General features: G+C 39.7%; 1 protein-coding gene across 3 annotated transcripts in view; it reads left to right on the top strand.

Moving 5' to 3' along the window:
• The window catches only part of CNTN4 (contactin 4), a 1,043,858-nt gene that overhangs the window by 941,514 nt on the left and 79,858 nt on the right, over nucleotides 1-22,486 (top strand). For all 3 annotated transcript variants that reach the window (XM_069561830.1, XM_069561832.1, XM_069561831.1), the window contains one exon: nucleotides 4,770-4,897. In XM_069561830.1, coding sequence (XP_069417931.1) covers nucleotides 4,770-4,897 — 128 coding nt within the window. The remainder of the gene's footprint in view (nucleotides 1-4,769; nucleotides 4,898-22,486) is intronic.

Here is a 22,486-nt window from a genome sequence, read left to right as displayed (position 1 = left end):
CTGCTGCTGCTGCTGCTAAGTCGCTTCAGTAGTGTCCGACTCTTAGCCACCCCATGGACTGCAGCCTACCAGGTTCCTCCATCCATGGGATTTTCCAGGCAAGAGTACTGGAGTGGGGGTGCCAATGCCTTCTCCCAATTTCTAGCTTTGTAACCACTATTTCTAGCTATATAGTCATCTAAAGTCCTCCTGATTGCACTTCCCTGGTGGTCCAGTGGTTAAGACTCGATACTTCCAATATAGGGGACACAGATTCGATCCCTGCTTGGGGAACTGAGATCCCACGTGACACATGGTGTGGGATGTGAGGACTTTCAATATAAAATCCTCCTGATCTGTAGAGGTTTTGGTACGCAGGAGGTTTACAATAGATATTTGTGAGTCCGGTTTTTCATCCCCTTCCAGGACTGTTTGTTGTCACCTGTATCCTTCATTAAGCATACTGCTGTGTTGCTGGGCTTCCGAGGGGTGAGGAATGACTACTCAAGAATGACTTGAGAGTAGTCTTAGCCTTAACAGAGTCCTGTATTAATGTTTGAAACAAGGGATCTGTAGGAGGGGACAGAGCTTTAGCTAATAGCACATTTGGCAAATGCGTGCACTTATGTGGTGCATTTTATGTGCCGTGTACTGTTCTGAGCATTGCATATCTTTACAGCAAACCATGAATATAGTTACTTTTATTATTCCATTATCTCAAATAAAAAATTTAGGTTCAGAAGAACTAACTTACCCAAAGTCACACAGCTCATAACTGGTACAAGCCTGATTTGAGTCTAGACAACTTAGTTCCAGAACATATGTTTTTATTCACTACACTGCATTGCTCACATAAGGAAGTGGTTGAATTTCCCAAAAGAGCAGTTCTCCCAATTTCATATTGAACCTGCAATTGGATTATCCCTAGGAAGAATGAGCAGTCCCAGAAGTATGATGAGATTTAATGACAGGCACTAAAAATTACAAATTCTACAAATTCCCCCTCCCTGGCCTTCTCCATTCTCTGGAACTCTAGCATCAGAGGCTTAGGTCTCTACTCAACACTGTGGAAAACAATGGGAAGATTAGAATTAAACTGGTGTCAGGAGATGAACTCTTAAAGATGGACAGGATTGTTCTTTGAAAAATTACTTTCTCATTTCATAAGGCTCCTAGAAAATTGGACAGGGATGTTTTGAGAATAAAGGGAAAGCAGAGCATTGGGAGAGAAATGAAGAACCAGCTGGGTCCTGCAGCTGAATAGCAACTATATGTTAAATACCTTTTGTGCAATGAAAATATCAAAATTAGGAATGTCAGGATGCAAGTAATGCTCAGAAAAACATGTGTACAGCTCTTTAAAGTTAAAAGAAACTCTCACATATCTGATCTATTGTAGCAGATAGCCATCATAATGTCCTATGCAATTAAAAAAATAACGACTGATGGAGACCAGTGGCTCTTCGCTGGGGGTGGATGTGTCCAGAGATTATTTGGGAGATATTTTTGATTGTCATGATTTGGGAGGACAGGCATAGCCAATGAAGTACAGTGGGTAAGGGACAAGGATGCCCTTAAATATCCTCCCTGTGACAAAGACTTCTCTGGTCCAGAACATCAGTAGTGCTGAGGTCGAGAAACCTTGTCTTGGAGCGTAAGTATTTTGGTCAGGTCATATTCCTCACAAGTATCAGGGTCAAAGCTAGAACCCAGGTCATCTGATGGCAAATCCTTTATTTGTTTCCTTATTTATATCCTTTGGCATTATACAGTATGCAGTGCAATGCAAGCCTTTTAGATCTGGAGAATTTTAAAAGTATAAATTATGAGTAGCCCTTTAGTGCTTCAGAAGAGTCAGATCACCCCTCAGAGTGTTTAATACATCCTAGGCCTATGGAGGAGAAGGGAGCGACAGATGATGAGATGATTGGAAGGCATCACCAACTCAATGGACATGAGTTTGCACAAACTCTAGGAGATGGTGAAGAACAGGGAAGCCTGGTGTGCTGCAGTCCATGGGATCGCAAAGAGCTGAACACAGCTTAGCAGCTGAACAACAGCAAAGGCCTGTATTACTTCATGGGAGATGATTCCACATCCAAAACACAAATGTCACCTTCTTTATTGAGTTCTAGTATGCCAGCATTTCACAATTTCCAGCCAATTATTTTGTAAATGGGAACATGATTAATTCCTTTAATGCTATTTTTGTTATTATCGAGGTAATTAGGATTTAATCACTACTCTATTTTTGTGAGTATTTACATCTGCTCTTTGGCTAATAGGGTATCATATGTTTTTTATTGAGCAAACAGTTATGTGTGTGTCTACGGTGTTAATGAACAAAGGGCCTTCTTGTCTTTTTCCTGTACATTGATTTGGGATGACGCAGGTCATTTGTACATTGACTTCAGATCGTCTGATGTGACAGTGAATTGCACGAAGCAGGCTGATTTAATTACTGTTTTAAGTATATTAAGATAACTGTGTTCCATTTTCCCCATCTGTACCAATTATTAAATAACAGAACAATTTTAAAGATAAAAGAGAATTACTTTTTTTATTATCCCTAATAAATACCAAGGATCTCTCTGACCCTCTTACATAATTTTTCCTGCCATCCTATAAGATTGCTGTTATGAGCTCTATTTTATAGATGAAGATGCTAAAACTTAACAAGTTAAGCAAATTGCCTCAGGTCACACAGCCAGAACTGACAGATCTGGAATTTGATTAGCCATCCTCTGATACCAGCATCCTTGGTAGAGTTCTCAAACCTTCACACCATGTCCTCAGCCTGAATCTTAGAACCTGGAATGGGTCATCAAGAAGGTGGTCAACACTCCATTCCTTAGCACCTTCATGAAAAATGTACCACATTTGCAACCCAGTGTAACTAAATCTCATGATTTTAAAATGTTTAGCCAAAAGTTCTATTAAATAAAGCTGTGTTCATCCTAGTTCTTTTCTGAAGGACTCTGTTAAGGCTGGTACTGGTGCCAAGTGCTTTAGCCATTCTGAATTCCAATAACAGTATTGATTTTTTTCTTTTATTTGCATTTTTTACACAAATGTTTGTTTCTCTGTTAAATATTCCCTTTAAATACAAGGAATGAATTCTAAATCATCATAAAGATAAATTAAAAATGAAAGCCCTCCAGTATAGTGTGCATAATCACTGTGTACTTGGTTACTACTGTTGTTTACTGTTTAGCATCAAAAGCAAATACATCTTATTTGAAAATCATGCTATAGGATTTTTAGCTCTTCCTCTGGGACCAGTTTGCTCGATCACTTAAGAGATGCTCACAGGGCATCTATTATGTTCTAGATCCAGGAGATTAAGTTCTAAAACAGAGTCCCTGCATTCAGGGAAGCTAATGTTCCATCTGATAGGAGGGTTAACAGGTAAAGAAAACTTCTGGATTGAGTTGAATGGGAAGAAATAAAGTGGCTGCAGAAACGAGATTAACAGGAAAAGGGAAATCCATTTAGAAATGTAAGCCAGGGAAAGTCTATAAGGAACAACTATCCACAAGTTGAGGTCTCGGGAGAGTGTGAAGGTGATAGCTGTGTCCTGATGTCAAGGCAGACAGAGAGCAAATACTACAGAAAGTCCCAAGGCAGGAAGAGGGTCAGATGCTTTAGGAACCTACAGAAGACCTGTGTGTCTAGACCTCACTGAAGGATAGAAAGATTAAGATGAAATGAGAAGGGCTAAGTCAGGAGAAGGGCAAAGGCCAGATTCCTCAGGCCATTATAGGTTCTGGGAAAGAATTTGTTCTGAGTGCAAAGTGGAGCTGAAGAAGGATCTGTAAGCCTGGGGGGTGACGTAATTTGCACTTTAAAAGATCGCCTGGCTACTGACTGAAGGATGCACTTGAGAGGCAGGAGTAGAAATAGCCAGATCATTTAAGAGACTGTTGTGTTAGGCTGGGTGAGAAAGGGGGAGCCAAGGAGATAGACAAGAATGGGTAGATTTGAAAGATGCAGTAAATATTCAACAGACATTTACCTTGAATAAGCCATCTGTGTACATTTCTTATTTCTCCAACTATCCTCTAAGGCAAGCTGTACACCTTGTTCATCTGCATACCCTTCCCTTCTGCTATAGTCATGTTGCAAACAGGCTTCCCTCCAGTCCCCCTTTTCCAGTTTTGTGTCTGTCAGTGGAAGTGCTTCCTTCCCACCTGGTGGTAGATATTTGTCCCTAATTGCAGGCCCATCCACATTTGCCATTCTGCCAAAGTCATACCATGTTGTGGAATATTTTAATTTTTTTTGACTTCAGCTCTTGCATCTCATTAAAAGTGTATTGTCTGACATATTTCAGGAAGAAGTAAGCTTAATAATAACTCATTTAATTTAAGCCTCTCAAGAAGGAAGAAAACATTTTCAATGAAAATGCATAACGTGGCCCATCAAGGATTTTTCTTTCTTATTCTTCAGCAGTTTAATGATGAACGGTAATCTACAATAAGCTTTCCTTTTGGATAATGTGGTTATAGCTGCCAAAGAGAGAGAATGGTTACATCCTGTCTCATATTTCTAGCAGTTATCCCAGCAGAACATTGAAACCATATTAGCAATTAAAGTAATAGAATTACTAAATAAAGCACACATCCTAATTATATTTATCTGTATGTAGGTAAATATCATAAATAAAGATGAGGCTGTCAAGTGATATAACCATGATTTAATAGTTTGAAAGTGACAGGATGATAGAAATATTTTCCAGTTGGTCATATGAAGTAAACTTACCATTTGGGGTTTATCTGCTTTAATTTCAGAATTACCATTTCTGAAGATGGAAGCCTCAGAATCATCAATGTGACTAAATCAGATGCTGGAAGTTACACCTGCATAGCCACTAACCATTTTGGAACTGCGAGCAGTACTGGAAACCTTGTAGTAAAAGGTAATGACTAACCCAGAGAACCAGAGAAGGGAGTGGCACCCTACTCCAGTTCTCTTGCCTGGAAGATCCCATGGGTGGAGAAGCCTGGTGGGCTGCAGTCCATGGGGTCGCTAAGAGTTGGACACGACTGAGTGACTACACTTTCCCCTTTTCACTTTCATGCATTGGAGCAGGAAATGGCAACCTACTCCAGTGTTCTTGCCTGGAGAATCCCAGGGACAGGGGAACCTGGTGGGCTTCTGTCTGTGGGGTCGCACAGAGTCAGACACAACTGAAGAGACTTAGCAGTAGCAACCAACCCAGAGAACATGTAGATTGATACATGTGTTGCCATTTCAAGTAATGTAACCTATTGAAGTGGCATCCTTCATATTAATATGTAGAGATATCACTGTGTTGCTAAATTAATCCATCAAGGCAAACATGGTATGATTAACAGTTCTTAGAGAACTGTCATTCGTGAATATGACAGAAAGGCTATCTTATTTCGGAATCATCCAATACAATTTTGAGAATCACTGCCATTGTATCTATTATAGTATTCTAACTAATGTTATCTTCAATCCTTTAATTAAATTTCTTCAAGTCTCTATAGATTTGAAATTCATGTCTAGGAACACCATGCTAACAAATTAAAAACCCATGGCTCAAATACTATTTTTAGCTAACATTGTTTAAACAATGACATTGGAGATTTTTAAAAGAGCTGCCTTGGTTATTCAGAGGCATGGATATGGATTATTGTACTCATATAGGGCTTTGGCCACCTCTGCGCTTTGCTTTAGTCACCCAGCCAACCCTGCCGGTTTTAAGGAAATAAAATTTTCCACATTCCTTCACCTGGGTGCTTTATAGTAGATGACAGAACACCAGTTTGATGGGATGTGCTGAAAGTACCAAGTAAGAATTGTGAAGATGAGGTTTTAATTTACATTTCATTTGCATTTCTGTCACTTTATATCTGGCTGCCAAATCAAAGAATTTTTGAATTGAAGGGATCTTGGCCATGATCTGACTGAGGAAGATAAAGCTCAGGTTGGCGAGTTTCTCAAGGTCACCAATAGCAGATGTGAACCCTGGAATCCTGCTTTTGCGTTCTTGCTGGTTCTTTCTACTGTGCCAGGAAATCTTATTCATTTTTCCTGTTTCTCCATAATAGATATAGATGTGTTACAGTGTATTTATTATTTCTCCCTTGCCCATTTGTAACTCCCTCTGTGAAATAAGATAACCTAAGGCAAAGAAAAATATCCCAGAAAGAATATTTGCCTCTGTTTTAACAAAGAAAGCTAAAAACTATCTAATTACATATTTTGGAATCATTAGAAATTTGAAAAGTACTGCCATTTAGGGAAGCCTTTTTATCATAAACATACTTGTCTATGTAGATAGAAAACTGTAAGTCCAAGAGTCAGACATAAATCTGTGCTTATATTGACTCAACTATTTCAATCTATTAATTATTCATTCGGAGCAATAGCATAGGTATGTGACTGACTGTGTGTTCACTCTGTTTTATAGGGCAAAGAAAAAAAGTTTAGATAATACTGGCATAGCAAAATTTCAGCTAGTGTCTTCACTAATGTATAGCTTTCTCAATTACAAAGGAAAATTAGTGATGACCTAGAACCAGGAGGAACCCCAAGGTTTCAGAGATGATTAATAGCATAGCTAAGACCTGATTAGCTATGAAGTAAGATAGCCTAAGGCAAATAAAAATATCCCAGAAAGAATGTTTGACTCTATTTTAATTTAATGAAGAAAGCTAAAAATTACCTAATTACATACTTTGGAATCATTAGAAGTTTGAAAAATACTGCCATTTAGGGAAGGCTTTTTATCATAAACATACTTGTCTGTGCAGATAGAAAACTGTAAGTCCAAGAATCAGACATAAGTCTATGTTTACCTAAGCACAGGCGCCATATATATGCTCTATATATTGTTAAAACTGGTTTTTTTTTTCACATATAGAAATAAATTATGCCCTGTGTTTGGTTGGCATCCATCCTATAAGCCTTGACTTCTTTAGCTCTCAAAATAGTTGGCAGAAGTTCCTCTCTTTCCCATTAGAGTTCCTCTTCCAGCAGTACCGCCAGTCCCAAGGTAAAACCATTCACAGGCATGCAGAGACTGCCCTGCTGCTCTGCTTATACTGAATTATGGTGCAAAGCTTAGCGATACACCAGTGATACGCCAAGATATGCCATGATCGCCTCCTTATTTGGGTGGATATAAATGTTGTTGAGTAGTAACTTCTACCTATGTTAAGAAACTTAACACTTCAATTCTTGCCTTCCAGTTAACATGTTAAACAATGATTTCCCCATATATGGTATAAAAGATTATTTTAGACAATTCAGAGTTAATATTTTTTGTTTACTTTTACTAACTATATATATATATATATATATATATATATATCTTTCCACGTGTATTAGAAAAATGTTACTTTTTCATTAATGGCAGTGATTTTTTTAAAAAGTCCTTTTAAAATATATTTATATTTCTAAAGAAATATTGTTTGTATTATTATAAAAGGATGTACAAAAGGTTATGAAGGTGGTACCCAAAGCCTGGAAGATGTGATTAGTGCCAGTTTTCCATTTCCATACTAAAACATAAGAGAGTTTTAATGGACTTTAAGGGAAAGGATAGAGAGGGACATGTAACAGGGTCAGTAGACACCTGCCTGTGTGGAGACATGTTATGCTGAGGCAGATGAGCCCTGAGATTGTGTAATAGATGGAGAAGGAGGAAGGGCAGGTCCAAAAGAACCCGGTGGCCTGTGGAAAGAGGAAAGCAGAGATCTGGAGGCAGAAACTGTGCGGTCAAAGTAGCATGTCCCCCACCTGATCGTGGGTGAATTCCTTTGTTTCAAAGCAGAGTTCTTTCCAGGCGTGGCTGTGGGTGTTCAACTGTAGTCACTTTTCCCAGAGAGGCCGTCTAATTTTCTGTTTTGTTTTGTGTAGGTATTTATTGCTCTATTTTTGGCTGTACCGGGTCTCCGTTGTAGTGCAGGCTTTCTCTAGCTGCAGCGAGTGGGGGGTGTGCCTGTTTGCAGCACTCTAGCTCCTCATTGCGGTGGTTTCTCTTGCTGGGGAGCACGGGCTCTAGGCTCATGAGCCAAGTAGTTGCAGCTGACGGGCTCAGTAGTTGTGCCTCATGGGCTTAGTTGATCCTAGGCATGTGGAATCTTCCTGGACCAGGGATCTAACCCATGTCCCCCACATTGGCAGGAGGCTCCTCAACCACTGTACCACCAGGGAAGTCCCCTCCGATTCTTAATATTTTCTCCCAAGTGAGATGGGGAAAAAAGGAAAATGAGCTTTATTTGGTTAATATGTTCACAGGCGTTAACCCTGTGACTTGGGTAAGGTCAGATGTTTCAGAGTATATTTGTTTCCTGTTGCTTGATTCTGAGTCCCATTTGCATTAATGGGAAGTATGCGTGTGTGTGTGTGTGTGTGTGTGTGTGTGTGCGCGCGCAGAGGGGCACCCAGACTGCCAGGTCGCTGAGAAGGACATTAACATAAACGGAGAAATACAATTTAGAAATCTGCCTCATAAAGCACGATAAAGGCAGAGAAAACCGTTCTGAACTCCACATGAACTGTGCCAGGTCTTGAATCACACATCAAAATGCTTGAGCCCTACGCCTTTAATGTAAATGTAGCAAAATAGCCCGAAATGTGATGGAGCGCTGTATCTTAATTCAATTTAGACATCCACAAAGGGACTGATTTATCAGAGAAGTTATGCTCTAACCTTAAAATGTGCTTATATTCGTTTTGATCTCCTCCAGTGTCTGGGATTAAAACACTATGAAGGTCAGGCATCAGACAACATCTTCTCTAACCTTTTTGCAATAATTCTGTCATTGGCAATGCTTTTAAGATCCAATTCTCTTCCATCCCCCTACACCAGTTTTTTGGAGAGAAGCTGAAGATACTGTCAAGCATAGGGACAGTAAGTAAAGCTGGCAGGGGAAAAGGGGAGAAGGGAATAGATCCACTGCAGCAGGTACAGCAGGTTTAAAATAAATCTCTAGCAGACGACCGCAAAATGGATAAATATTCAGATTATGCATGAGCGGGCTTCCAAACCACAGAATTCTGACAGGTGCCCAGGGGGCTCTTGATTATCATCCCATCATCTGAATTTCTAAATTTGACTGATTTTTTTCTTTTTTTAGCTAGTTAGCGTCTATTTGGAATTTTGAGTCACTGTTTTATTTTAAGCAAGAACGGTTCTCAAGTCAGACCTCTGAATCCTAACAGAAAGCATCATATTTGACCTTTCATGGAAGATGTGCTTTAGCGATTGTGAACATCATTAAGAACTAGATGGAAGGCAGGCTACATTTCCATGCAGTACTGTACTTACTAATTCATTTTTATCTCTAGAGCAGAGTTAAAGGCATGCCATTTAACTCACATGCATGAGGCAGTGTCTTTATTGTACAGGCTTCCTATGACAGGTATTTTTAAGTAGCAATCCTCAAGAAGAGTGACTTCTGTTTGTCTTGGATGTAGTTCAGCAAGATAACCATGGTAATAGCTACCCTAGATCTTATTGATCACCTCCCAGGCTCAAAATGAAATGCAGGGCTGTAAGCTGTGCTGTTATCTAGCTGAACTACATCCAAAGTGACCTTGAGTAACTAACTCTCTGGCTGGTGGTTCCAGACCATACTTTGAGGACCCCTGAAAGTGAAAGAAAGTGAAAGTGTTAGTCACTTAGTCATGTCCAACTCTTTGTGACCCCATAGACTGTAGCCCGCCAGGCTCCTCTGTCTATGGAGTTCTCCAGGCAAGCTACTGGAGTGGGTTGCCATTCCCTTCACCAGGGGATATTCCCAACCCAGGGACTGAAACCAGTTCTCCTGCATTGCAGGCAGATTCTTTACCATCTGAAGCTCTATCCTACATCAAAGAACTTTGAACATGCTACCAACTAAGTGAAAATTCAGTGGAATGCTTAATAGAAATGCATATCCCTACTGCCTCACCCTTAACATAACAAATCTAAATCTTTGAGGATGAGATGTGAAAACCATACATTTTTAATAAACACCCCACTTGGTCCTCATACACACCAGAGTCTAAAAAGACTGAATTTTCAGTCACTGGCAAACTATGGCCTATGGGCCAAATTCAGCTAGCCATCTATTTTTGTATAATGCAGTAGCTAAGAATGGCTTCCCTGTGTTTTGCTGGTTGAAAAGAAATCAAAAGAATAAGAATACTTTCAGATATGTAGAAATTTTTATGAAGTTCTTATTTCAGTGTGCATAAATCAGATTTTAGTGAGATACAGCCATGTCGCTTGTTTACATTATTGATGATGGTTGGGTCTGTACAACAGCAGAGTCGAATAGTCAAGACAGAGACCATGTAATAGGCCACCAGACTCCTCTGTCCGTGGGATTCTCCAGGCAAGAATACTGGAGTGAGTTACCCTTCCCTTCTCCAGGGGATCTTCCTGATCCAGGGATCGAACCCGCCTCTATTGCACTGCAGGCAGATTCTTTACCATCTGAGCCACGAGGGGAGACCATGTAATGTATAGCTATCCTCAGTTTTGCCTCTTGACCAGCAAAGCCTGAAGTATTTGCTACTCAGTTTTTTACAGAAAAAAATAAACTTTCTCATCCCTTCTCTTTTTTTAACTTTTTATTTTATGTTAGAGTATAGCTCATTAACAATGTTGTGATGGTTTCAGGTGGACAGCAAAGGGACTCAGCAACGCACAAGCATATGTCTAGTCTCCGCCAAGCTCCTCTCCCATCCAGGCTGCTATATAACATTGAATAGAATTCCCTGTATTATATGGTAGGACCTTATTAATTATCCATTTTAAATATAGCAGTGTATACATACTGAGCCCAAACTCCTTAACTGTCCCTTCCCCATCCTTCCACCCTGCTGCTGCTGCTGCTGCTGCTGCTAAGTCGCTTCAGTCGTGTCCGACTGTGTGACCCCATAGACGGCAGCCCACCAGGCTCCCCCATCCCTGGGATTCTCCAGGCAAGAACACTAGAATAGGTTGCCATTTCCTTCTCCAATGCATGAAAGTGAAAAGTGAAAGTGAAGTCGCTCAGTCCTACCACCCTGGCGACCATAAATTCGTTAAGTCTGTGAGTCTGTTTTATAAATAAGTTTATTTCTATCATTTATTTTTAGATGCTGCATATCAGGAACGCCATATGATATCTCTCCTTCTGTGTCTGACTTACTTCACTCGGTATGACAGTCTCTAGGTCCATCCATGTTGCTGCAAGTTGCATTGTTTCGTTCTTTTTAATGGCTGAGTGATATCCCGTTATACATATTTATCACATCTCCTTTATCCAGTACTCTGTCAGTGGATTGACAGAGATTGATTCCATGCCTTGACTATTGCAAACTGTGCTGCAGTCAACATTGGGGTGCATGTATCTTTTGAGACCATGTTTTTCTCCAGATATATGCCCAGGAGAAGGGTTGCAGGGTCATATGGTAGCTCTATTTTTAGTTTTGGTTGCTCTCTATACAAATTTTATACTGATTTCATATGGGTTTTTAAATGTTTCTTAGCAAATAAATTTCATTTAAATTTTTAAAAAATTTAATATGTAAATATATTTATTTTATTTCAATTTTTATTCAGTGCACACAATTACTTGTATTTTAAGAAAAAGTAAATTTGTACTTTATCTTTGTTAGAAAAAGGCGTTCTTTTTTCTTAAATTTATTCATTTTTAATTGGAGGATAATTCATTTACAATATTGTATTGATTTCTCCCGTTTATCAACATGAATCGGCCACAGGTATACATATGTCCCCTCCTTCTTGAACTTCCCTCCAACCTCCTACCCTACCCCGCCCCTCTTGGTGCCATTTCCTTCTCCAGGGGAGCTTCCCCACCCAGAGATCAAACCCAGGTCTCCCGCATTGAAGGCAGTCACTTAACCCTCTGAGCCACCAGGGAAGTCCTCCTTGGTTGTCAGTGAAACATAAACATTCAGTTCAGTTCAGTTCAGTCACTCAGTCATGTCCGACTCTTTGCAACCCCATGAATCGCAGCACGCCAGGCCTCCCTGTCCATCAACAACTCCCAGAGTTCACTCAGACTCACATCCATCGAGTCAGTGATGCCATCCAGCCATCTCATCCTCTGTTGTCCCCTTCCCCTCCTGCCCCCAATCCCTCCCAGCATCAGAGTCTTTTCCAATGAGTCAACTCTTCGCATGAGGTGGCCAAAGTACTGGAGCTTCAGCTTTGGCATCATTCCTTCCAAAGAAATCCCAGGGCTGATCTCCTTCAGAATGGACTGGTTGGATCTCCTTGCAGTCCAAGGGACTCTCAAGAGTCTTCTCTAACACCACAGTTCAAAAGCATCAATTCTTCAGTGCTCAGCTTTCTTCACAGTCCAACTCTCACATCCATCCATGACCACTGGAAAAACCATAGCCTTGACTAGAAGGAACTTTTGCTGGCAAAGTAATGTCTCTGCTTTTGAATATGCTATCTAGGTTGGTCATAACTTTTCTTCCAAGGAGTAAACGTCTTTTAATTTCATGGCTGCAGTCACCATTTGCAGTGATTTTGGAGCCCCCAAAAAATAAGGTCTGCCACTGTTTCCACTGTTTCCCCATCTATTTCCCATGAAATGATGGGACCAGATGCCATGATCTTCTGAATGTTGAGCTTTAGGCCAACTTTTTCACTCTCCTCTTTCACTTTCATCAAGAGGCTTTTCAGTTCCTCTTTACTTTCTACCATAAAGGTGGTATCATCTGCATATCTGAGGTTATTGATATTTCTCCCGGCAATCTTGATTCCAACTTGTGCTTCTTCCAGCCCAGCGTTTCTCATGATGTACTCTGCATAGAAGTTAAATAAGCAGGGTGACAATATACAGCCTTGACGTACTCCTCTTCCTATTTGGAACCAGTCTGTTGTTCCATGTCCAGTTCAAACTGTTGCTTCCTGACCTGCATATAGGTTTCTCAAGAGGCAAATCAGGTGGTCTGGTATTCCCATCTCTTTCAGAATTTTCCACAGTTGATTGTGATCCACACAGTCAAAGGCTTTGGCATAGTCAATAAAGCAGAAATAGATGTTTTTCTGGAACTCTCTTGCTTTTTTGATGATCCAGAAGATGTTGGCAATTTGATCTCTGGTTCCTCTGCCTTTTCTAAAACCAGCTTGAACATCAGGAAGTTCACAGTTCACGTATTGCTGAAGCCTGGCTTGGAGAATTTTGAACATTACTTTACTAGCATGTGTCATGTATAAAATTAGATATCCCTGGAAATTTGCTGTATGTAGCAGGGGGCTCAGATCAGGTGCACTCTGAAAAAGGGTTCTTAGTAGTATTTAACTAAGACCACATATGCTCCTAATACAGAATTAGTTTGTGTCCTCATTCTCTAATCCTGCAAAGTGAAAGTGTTCTTTGGCTTCCTGAACATTTAATTATTTGTCCCCTTGCCAGAATTAGTGCTCATTGTCCATTCCATCAAGTGTTTGTTTATATTTAGAAGATAAGATGCTATCCAATAATACAGATTGCAGAAAAAAGGAATTTTCTTACCAATACCAAGGAGTTTCTACAACATTATTACAGTGCATTATTTAAAATTGTTCCCGTTTTAACTGTAGGAAATTGAAAAATATCAGTCTCTCCATGCATGGCATGACTGACACGATAATGCAGTCTTTTCAATTGGAACTTTTTTTGAAAATAAGTTTGAAGCAGCCCACATCTTCTATGTAAAATTATTCAAGGCTTTTTCCATATTTGACTGGGGATCAATCAGAAATCAGTAATCAGCAATGACATTTTGCTACTAACACATAACAAAAGCTCTTAATGTTGGGCCCTTATAACAGAATACATTTCTACCTAATTAGATGTCTTCCACTGGAACCAATTATTTAGAGGCAATAATTAAGGGTCTTTCTAATAGGATTAGCACAAATTCTGACCCAAGGCATTTAGAGTAGGAAGGAAAAGTTTGTTGTTAGAAGTGCAGAATGCTAATTACGTTAGATCCCCTGGTAGAACAGTGGTCAGAACATTTCAGTACTCGATCCTATTAGATCTGAGAAGACCTACCACTCTAGAGTTTGCAGCAGCTAACTCAAATAGTGGGACTTCCCTGATAGCTCAGTTCTAAAGAGTCTGCCTGTAGTGCAAGAGACCCCAGTTCAGTTCCTGGGTCAGGAAGAACCACTGGAGAAGGGATAAGCTACCCACTCCAGTACTCCTGGGTTTCCCTTGTACCTCAGCTGGTAAAAAATCTGCCTGCAATGCAGGAAACCTGGGTTCAGTTCCTGGGTTGGGAAAATCCCCTGGAAAAGGCTACTGACTCCAGTATTCTGACCTGGAGAATTCCATAGACTATACCCATGGGGTTGCAAATAGTCGGACACAACTGAGGGACTTTCACTTCACAACTCAACTAGCAAAAGCCTAAAGAAAGGGTGGGTGATTGGGCTCTTACGCTTCCTCTGTTCACTGACCATGACGTAACCTAGAACTCTTTTTCTGCCAAATAATGAAGCCCAGATTTTTATGAAACAGAGCATAATTACTTCCCCTGAGATTCTTATGAGCCCTAATGAAGGCCACATAGATTTAGCAAATAAAGTGCCTTTAGCAATATCAATCATGGATATAATCATTCTTTGCCTGGTCCTCTCTGTAAAAGAGCTTTTCTCCTTTTATAATGCTGAGATTTAAATGTATTAAGACTGTGTGCCAGGGCAGTCTACCCTGAATCCATCCTGCCCATCATTTTTCCACTTTTGGTCTAGAGGAAAGTCATAATTCCGTAACTATTGTGCTTCTCTATGCCAACCCTGCCCTTCCCTAAGAAGGCCTCATGCTGAAGGCAGCTTTCGTGTTCTTGCCTTTAATATAAAATGCATAGTGTGGACTAACAAGATTTTGAAAAATTGTCAGCCTCATTAATAATTAGGGCTTCCCCAATGGCTCAGCAGATAAAGAATCTGCCTGTAATTCAGGAGACACAGGTTCAATCCCTGGGCTGGGAAGATTCCCTGGAAAAGGGAAGGCACTCCAGTATTCTTGCCTGGAAAATTTCATGTACAGAGGAGCTGGCAGGCTGCAGTCCAATGGGTCACAAAGAGTCAGACACGACTGAGTGACTAAGCACATTAGTAATTAGGGAAATGCAAATTAAAGTACCAGTGTGATACGGCTTTACATATAAGATTGCCAAAAGCTAGACATCTAACCAAATAATTCGTTAGTAAGAATGGAAGGAAAATAGTACTCACATAGTTTAAGTAGGAATGTGACCTGGAATAGACACTGATATGAACAAGGAAAATTGGCCCAGCAATTCTATTTGAGATATTTACTCTAGAGGAAATTATACGTATTCTGAGATGGACTTGCAAAAATGTTCATTACGTTGTTTGTACATTATGTTGACAAAAAACATGCAGGCAAAGTAAAGAATAATACATATGGTAGTATTTCATATAATGTATTTTATATACTGTATATAGCATGATTTAATAGAGAATTAGTAATAAAAATAATACCATGAAATGTTTAAACATAAAAATACAATGCTCAGCATAAGTGCTAACTTGTGATTTTAATTTGTGAGGAAGGAGATCTGGAGTAAGGTTATATTAAAGGACTTTAGCTGTATTGATAATATTTTACTTGGGGGTAAATGCTTAATGTATATTTAGAGGGGAAAAAAGGCTAGAGGTGTATAGGGAAAATGTTAAAGACTGTTAATTCTATAAATGGGAATATGAGTATTGGTAATCATTTTTTTATAGTTTTACATGAGTGATCTCTGTAATGAAATTTAAAAAAAAAGCCCTCAGGTCAGAATTCCTGTACATGGTCAGGTATTATAGTCAAAATCACCCAGAGAATACATCTTATTTTCTCCTTCTCTCCTAGACATTGTAGAATAGAGAAAACCTTTTTACTAGTGATATTTAACCCGCTTGATCCAAGTATTTTCTTTTAAGGGAGAAAAAAAACCCACTACTGTAGAATGAAATGAATGGTTTATTTCCTAGTGAGTGCTTACCAATCAAAATAAACAAAACAAAGAATGCAAACAGAATATGACTCTTTGGCTTCATTAAATGTGAAGCACATAATTAATTTCTTTTCCAGCAATTCAAAGAGACTTGTGTTGTACTGATCCAGTTTAATTGAACTTATTACCACAAGCAGATAATAAGAAGTATATTGAAGATATCCATCTGGCTTGCACCGAAAACTTCACATGTTTCATTCTTCACGGCTGTCACAGTCCATACTAATTGCCTCATTTCGGCTGTTTTACAATCAGTATGACTTAGCTATTAATGAGATAAAACCCTTACTTGAGAGGAGGTGGATATTAAAAAACATAGATCTCTGACCTACCTCTGCCACCACTTCTGAACACATGCCCAGCGTTATTAAAGTTGTATATTTTTCAAATACATAAATAAAAATCCCTCTCTTTCTCATGTACATCTTTTAAAGTTACATCTGTCCTCTTCCATCTTGCCACAGAGCTAGCCCCCTACTGAAGGAAAGAAATGGTTTATGTTGAGATTTTTTTAGTCATAAAATGTTGCAGAGTTCATGTGGTTTGTTTTCACCTATACTGAGTTTACTGTTTTATAATGTCCAATGCTGAAATGGATTTAATGCTAAATGGATTAAGTGACTAATTGTGTTATAAAGAAGAAGGAAAGTAACATTAAGCACTTTTATTTTCTGTTCCTAAATATCAGAGCTTCCTGGGGGTTTGAGAATGATGTTTTGTCATGTAGACTGGCTTTATTATGGACATGATTCCCTCATAAGCAGAGGGTGTGTGTGTGTGTGTGTGTGTGTGTGTGTGTGTGTGTGTGTGTGTGTGTGTGTTTCAATTCATCCTTCTCCTTGTATTTTAAAGGCAGCCCCATGGGGGAATCCAGGAGTTGGTTCCCAACTTTGAAAAGGAAAATTCTGTCTATTATAAACCTTGAACCAGAAAAGAGATATATCAGAATAATTCATAAGTGACTCTCACTTACCTTCCTTTCTTGGCATCTGTTTTCTGTGCCAGAAGCAGGAGGAATAGTGCCCTCCCAAACTTGTCACCTCACCAAACCATGATTGAATTTCTCTGGCTGTCATCCGCAATCAAATCTAAGAAAGCCCTCGGAAAGACTGTGTGGGCCTTCAGGTTAAATACAGAACCTGACCAAGATGAAAGCAAGTTAATTAACATTTCCATCAACTCTCTCTGATTTACTCTAGCGAGATCCATTTCTAAAAGGTTAAAATGGTTGTCTCTTTTATGCAGCCATTTGAAGAGCTGAAAGTAGGTTACTGGTTATGGGAGAAGAAATGTAAGCAGAACATTTAGAGCAATGGGGGCTTCTTACATGGCCTTATAGCAGTTCTATAATCAGTGTGAAGACATCTGCTTTGAAAATTTCCTGAACTGGAAAACATGTCACCTATTATCATGTTAACTCCCCCTCACCTTTCTCTCTTTTCAGCAGTAGAACTGCTTAGAAATATAAGTAAAGCTTGGCTACCTGAAACAGTAGGATCCTAAGGGTGCAATCAGAAGTGCCTTCTCTTCCCCGTATACTCTTATAAGCCTAGCCCACATCTCCTCTGATGTAATATGTATCTGCCTCTACTGCCTTTGCCCACAGCATAAGTAAAACATCTGGTCACATGGTCACAATGCTATTTGTACTAATACGTTTTGATGCTTAAGACAAAAGAAACAATTATAAAAACCAGTATAGACGATATAGAAACACTGATGCAGTCTGGATGTGAGAGTTGGACTGTGAAGAAAGCTGAGCACTGAAGAATTGATGCTTTTGAACTGTGGTGTTGGAGAAGAGTCTTGAGAGTCCCTTGGACTGCAAGGAGATCCAAACAGTCCATTCTAAAGGAGATCAGTCCTGGGTGTTCTTTGGAAGGAATGATGCTAAAGCTGAAACTCCAGTACTTTGGCCACCTCACGCGAAGAGGTGACTCATTGGAACAGACTCTGATGTTGGGAGGGATTGGGGGCAGGAGGAGAAGGGGACGACAGAGGATGAGATGGCTGGATGGCATCACTGACTCGATGGATGTGAGTCTGAGTGAACTCTGGGAGTTGTTGATGGACAGGGAGGCCTGGCATGCTGCAGTTCATGGGGTGGCAAAGAGTCGTACACGACTGAGCGACTGAATTGAACTGAACTGAACTGAACTGAACTGAACTGAACTGATGCAGTCCGGATATGAGGAAATAGTCAAAAGGTGTAAAAGATGTAGCCATCTCTCCCCCTGTAAGACACTGTGGGCCTTGGACCACAAGCAATAGAATTGCCTAGAGTTTTGTTTTTAATAAATGCACATTCCTGGACCCCTGTCCTGATGAACAAAACCCTCCAGGGGTGCAACCCAGAAATTTTCATTTTTAGTAAGTTCCCCAAAGAATGCCTACATACATCAAAAGTCAAAATCCTAGGAGCTCACAGTCTAAGGGTGGATACTATTAACAAGAGCCAAGAAATAGACTGTGTTCAGACTGTGGAAGGAATAAAAAAGTGGAGTGAGTGATTAACTAGGGTAAAGGTGATCACTGAACTGGGAATTAAAAAATGAATCAGAGTTCAGCAGGTTAAAAAATGTAAAGGTAATTACAGGCAGAAAACACTTATCTAATGTATGAGAGGAATGGAAATCCTCAGCACATTCAGGAAAAATACATGTGAAAGAGAAGATGAGAGCACTTCTTAAGAAGCAGTCCCTGAAACACTATTGATCCCATTTCAGCAACTGTGGACCGTAAAGAGAAAAATATTTTGATTTTTCTTTCTTAAAGCAAAGAAAACAGGTTCTATCAATTGTACCTAAATGATCTTGACACCAACTTCAGGGGAAATTTTGCATCTTCTAAGAAAATTTAGAAAGAAAAGCTATTATCACCAACATAGGATTTTTTTAATTACCTTTAAAGTAGGTGATAATCCATATTATTTATAGAAATATTAAGAAAAAGACAATCTCATTATTCAGAGAGAGCTGCATAAGTTTTTATGTTGTCTTCCAGAATTACATCCAGGCATACCTATATATATGTAATAGATGTATGCGTATGTATGCATGTATGTGTATGTCTCTGTGTATATATTTATTTATTATTTATTTACTTGGCTGTGCTGGCTCTTAGTTGCAGCAAGTGGAATCTTTAGATGTGGCCTGTGGGATCTAGTTCACTGACGAGGACTGAACCCAGGCCCGCTGCATTGGGAGCACAGAGACTTAGCTGCTGTGCCACCAGGAAAGTCCCTATGTGTGTGTCTGTCTTCAGACCTATAAATAAACATTCTTGTTACCAAAAGATTACACTATACACGTCGTCCCATAACTTCTTTTGTCATTAATAACTTTCTGCCAGCATAGATTTTCAAATGAGAAATAAATACTAACCTTTTTTTTTTCTCTTATAAATATGTTCCTTTCTCCTGCTAGTCAAAATAGCATCAGGGAGACACCTTTAAAAAAACTCCCTTGTGTTACATATGCAGGCAAGATGGAGAGAGGAGACAGGAGGATCATTTGGAGGACTGGTTGAAATGTCTCACCCAAAAATTTTGATTAGGGCATTCACGTCAGCCTGGAAGGGAGGTCCTGAACTATCCCTCTGCCCTCTTTCCTCAACCTTTCCCTATTGAAATTTCTTATCAGTGACACATGACGTTACTCATAATATGCTGAATACATTTTCTGATCACATGAACCATGAGGGAATAGATGAAATGACAGAACCAGTATTTAAAAGATAACATGGGAACCAAATGTAACAAGATTAATTTTCATACTGGCAACTGCAAAGGTTTGTACTTGGCTCCAAAAGTAAAGTTGAAAGAGTAAAAGTTTAGGGTCAAGCTGTGTGTTAAAGGTCTTGCTGACTGTAAGATTACTGGTGAGTTAACAATATTCTGTGCTTTAGAAAAAAAGCAAATTATATCTATAACTTAATGGAGAACCCAAAACAAGAGAGGAAACCAAAATTCTTAAACTCTACAGTAGCCCCAGTGAAAATAAAACTTGAGGACAACTGTGGGTTTTTTCAGACTGACATTAAAATTTAAAATCAGCCTAGAGAAAGACAACTGAGCAAATGATAGGAGACATAGCTGAAGGATGTTAAGCCAAAGAAGAGGAGTTAGGGAGGGTGGAAAGGAACATTTCAAGAACTGTCGAACTCTATGTGGTATCAAAGGGCAGTCCCTAAATGGGTAATAAATGTAGCAGAGGATATTATTTGTGTTCAATAAAAGGAAAAAGTTTCAAATAATTAGACCATGAAGAAGATGAAACAAATGATTTTTTTAAAAATTATCAATGAGGTTCATTTCCAGACTGGACATCTACTCCAGGGTAACACTGCAGAAAGAATTCATGCAACAGATAGGAGTGTGTGGTCTAGGTGGCCTGCAAAAGGCATTTCCCAGTTGTTTTAACATTTTTGTAACCTGCTTCAGTGACTTTGTAAACACTGATCCGTATGAACCTCCCAATTCTGAAATGTTATCAGTCTATGATTTTATAGTTTGAAAAATTTATTTCTGCCCTGTGCTTCCCACCCCTGAGCAAAAATATTGCCGCTAGGTCGAATCCTGTCATGGTGACATTATTTTCTTATGGCAAAGTCTTTCTGTTTTTGTTTTTCCTCCCAGCATGAATTTATCCATAATCACGAATGCAGTATGGGTTGAAAAGGTTATTCTGCTAATTATGAATAGTTTATTCTTAAAAGAGTCCTATAAAAATTGATTTTCTCTTACCTACGTGTTGAATTTGAGGCTGTTGCGTAAACAATACCTGTGTTCATTGCTTGAGTTTTGAACCCTTCAAGAGGTAAGCCAAGGCAGTCAGGCAGATGGCAATCAGATGTCAACTTTGTAATTCATACAACTGGTAGGTAAGAAAGCGACTGGGTACATAGCATTGGTGGGCTTCCTAAGGCGGAACTGCAAACTGGGTAGACTGGTACCATGGCACCGCCTCAGGTCAGTCATTATGAACCTTATGATGCGGAGGATCAGACCACTGTATGTGGTTGCAGGAGAAGGTAATGCAGACCCAGAAATTCTTCACTGATTTTTCCCAGGTTCACCACTGGATTAGAAAGAGTGAGGTTAGGGGAGGAGAGAAGAGAGGACTCTTAAGAAACATTAAGAGTCTTTAAACGTCAGCTATAGACCAGAGTTTGCAAACTGGTAGCTCTCATGGCTCGGAGAAGGCAATGGCAGCCCACTCCAGTACTCTTGCCTGGAGAATCCCACGGACGGAGGAGCCTGGTAGGCTGCAGTCCATGGGGTCGCTAAGAGTCGGACACGACTGAGTGACTTCACTTGCACTTTTCACTTTCATGAATTGGGAGAAGAAAATGGCAACCCACTCCAGTGTTCCTGCCTGGAGAATCCCAGAGATGGGGGAGCCTGGTGGGCTGCTGTCTATGGGGTCGCACAGAGTTGGACACGACTGAAGCGACTCAGCAGCAGCAGCAGCAGCAGCAGCAGCAGCAGCAGCAGCAGCAGCAGCAGCAGCAGCAGCAGCTCGCGTGGCTGATTTTACTTGAATCCGCACACTCAGTTTTCTTTGGTTGTGAGAGTATTTAAAACTTTTGAATTGGAATGCTTTTAGAGGGGAGGCATGTATTCTGTAAATTGCTCCCAGACCTCATTATCCCTCATTGTCTCATATCTCTAAATCACACAGTGGTGATATCATCAGGACCTCTGTGAACATTTGGTATGCAATACTAAGTGGGTCCATGACTCTGAGAGAAAGATCAGCCTTTTGATTATTTTCATCTGTTACATTAGTAAGTGGATACAAAGTGACCATGATAGGGCTAAGAGAAAAAGATAGTTGGAAGAGGGAATGTTTCAAATCATTCTGTTTATAATTCTGTGCATTATTCTACTCCACATCTGCATTTCACTCCCATATCTCTACCAGGAGGTTATCAGTGGAAATAGAAACTTGGTTGTCTGAATGGACGGGGTCTTCTCAGGAGTGGCCAGTAGTTAATTGGGACAAGAGAACAGAAGTCATTATCTTTGAGAAATCTGAAGCAAATTGAGGCAGGTTATCACCTCTCACTGGGAAACAAATTACTCCTGTCTTTAAAAAGACTCTTCTTTCTCTAGCTGCTGACTGGGGGTCTTGTCAATTGTCATAGAGATGGGGAGAATGTGGATTAATGGTAATAAAGTAGTGGTCATGAAATACCTACAAGCTCATTTCCATGAATGTTTCTAATTGATTTGACTACTGTGTTTGAATGACAGAATTTGTGCTAACCTTTAACTCTAGAAAATTGGGGTGCTATCTTCCAGCCAAAATCTTTAATGTGCTGATGATCTGTTTGGGAAAGCTCTCTGTGTAAAGGAAAAGCCATAAATTATAGACAAAATAGCTCTTTCCCTTGGCTAATATGTCTTTGTGGAACCCGTCTGTCTGGGGATTGAGGAGAGTGGAATTAGCGTTCAGCTTTACCGCCAAAAAAAAAAAAAAGAGAGAGAGAGAAGAAAAAAGAA

Source organism: Ovis canadensis, chromosome 19, assembly GCF_042477335.2.
Source record: "Ovis canadensis isolate MfBH-ARS-UI-01 breed Bighorn chromosome 19, ARS-UI_OviCan_v2, whole genome shotgun sequence".
NCBI lineage: Eukaryota > Metazoa > Chordata > Mammalia > Artiodactyla > Bovidae > Ovis > Ovis canadensis.
This window is presented reverse-complemented; position numbering and strand designations above follow the sequence as displayed.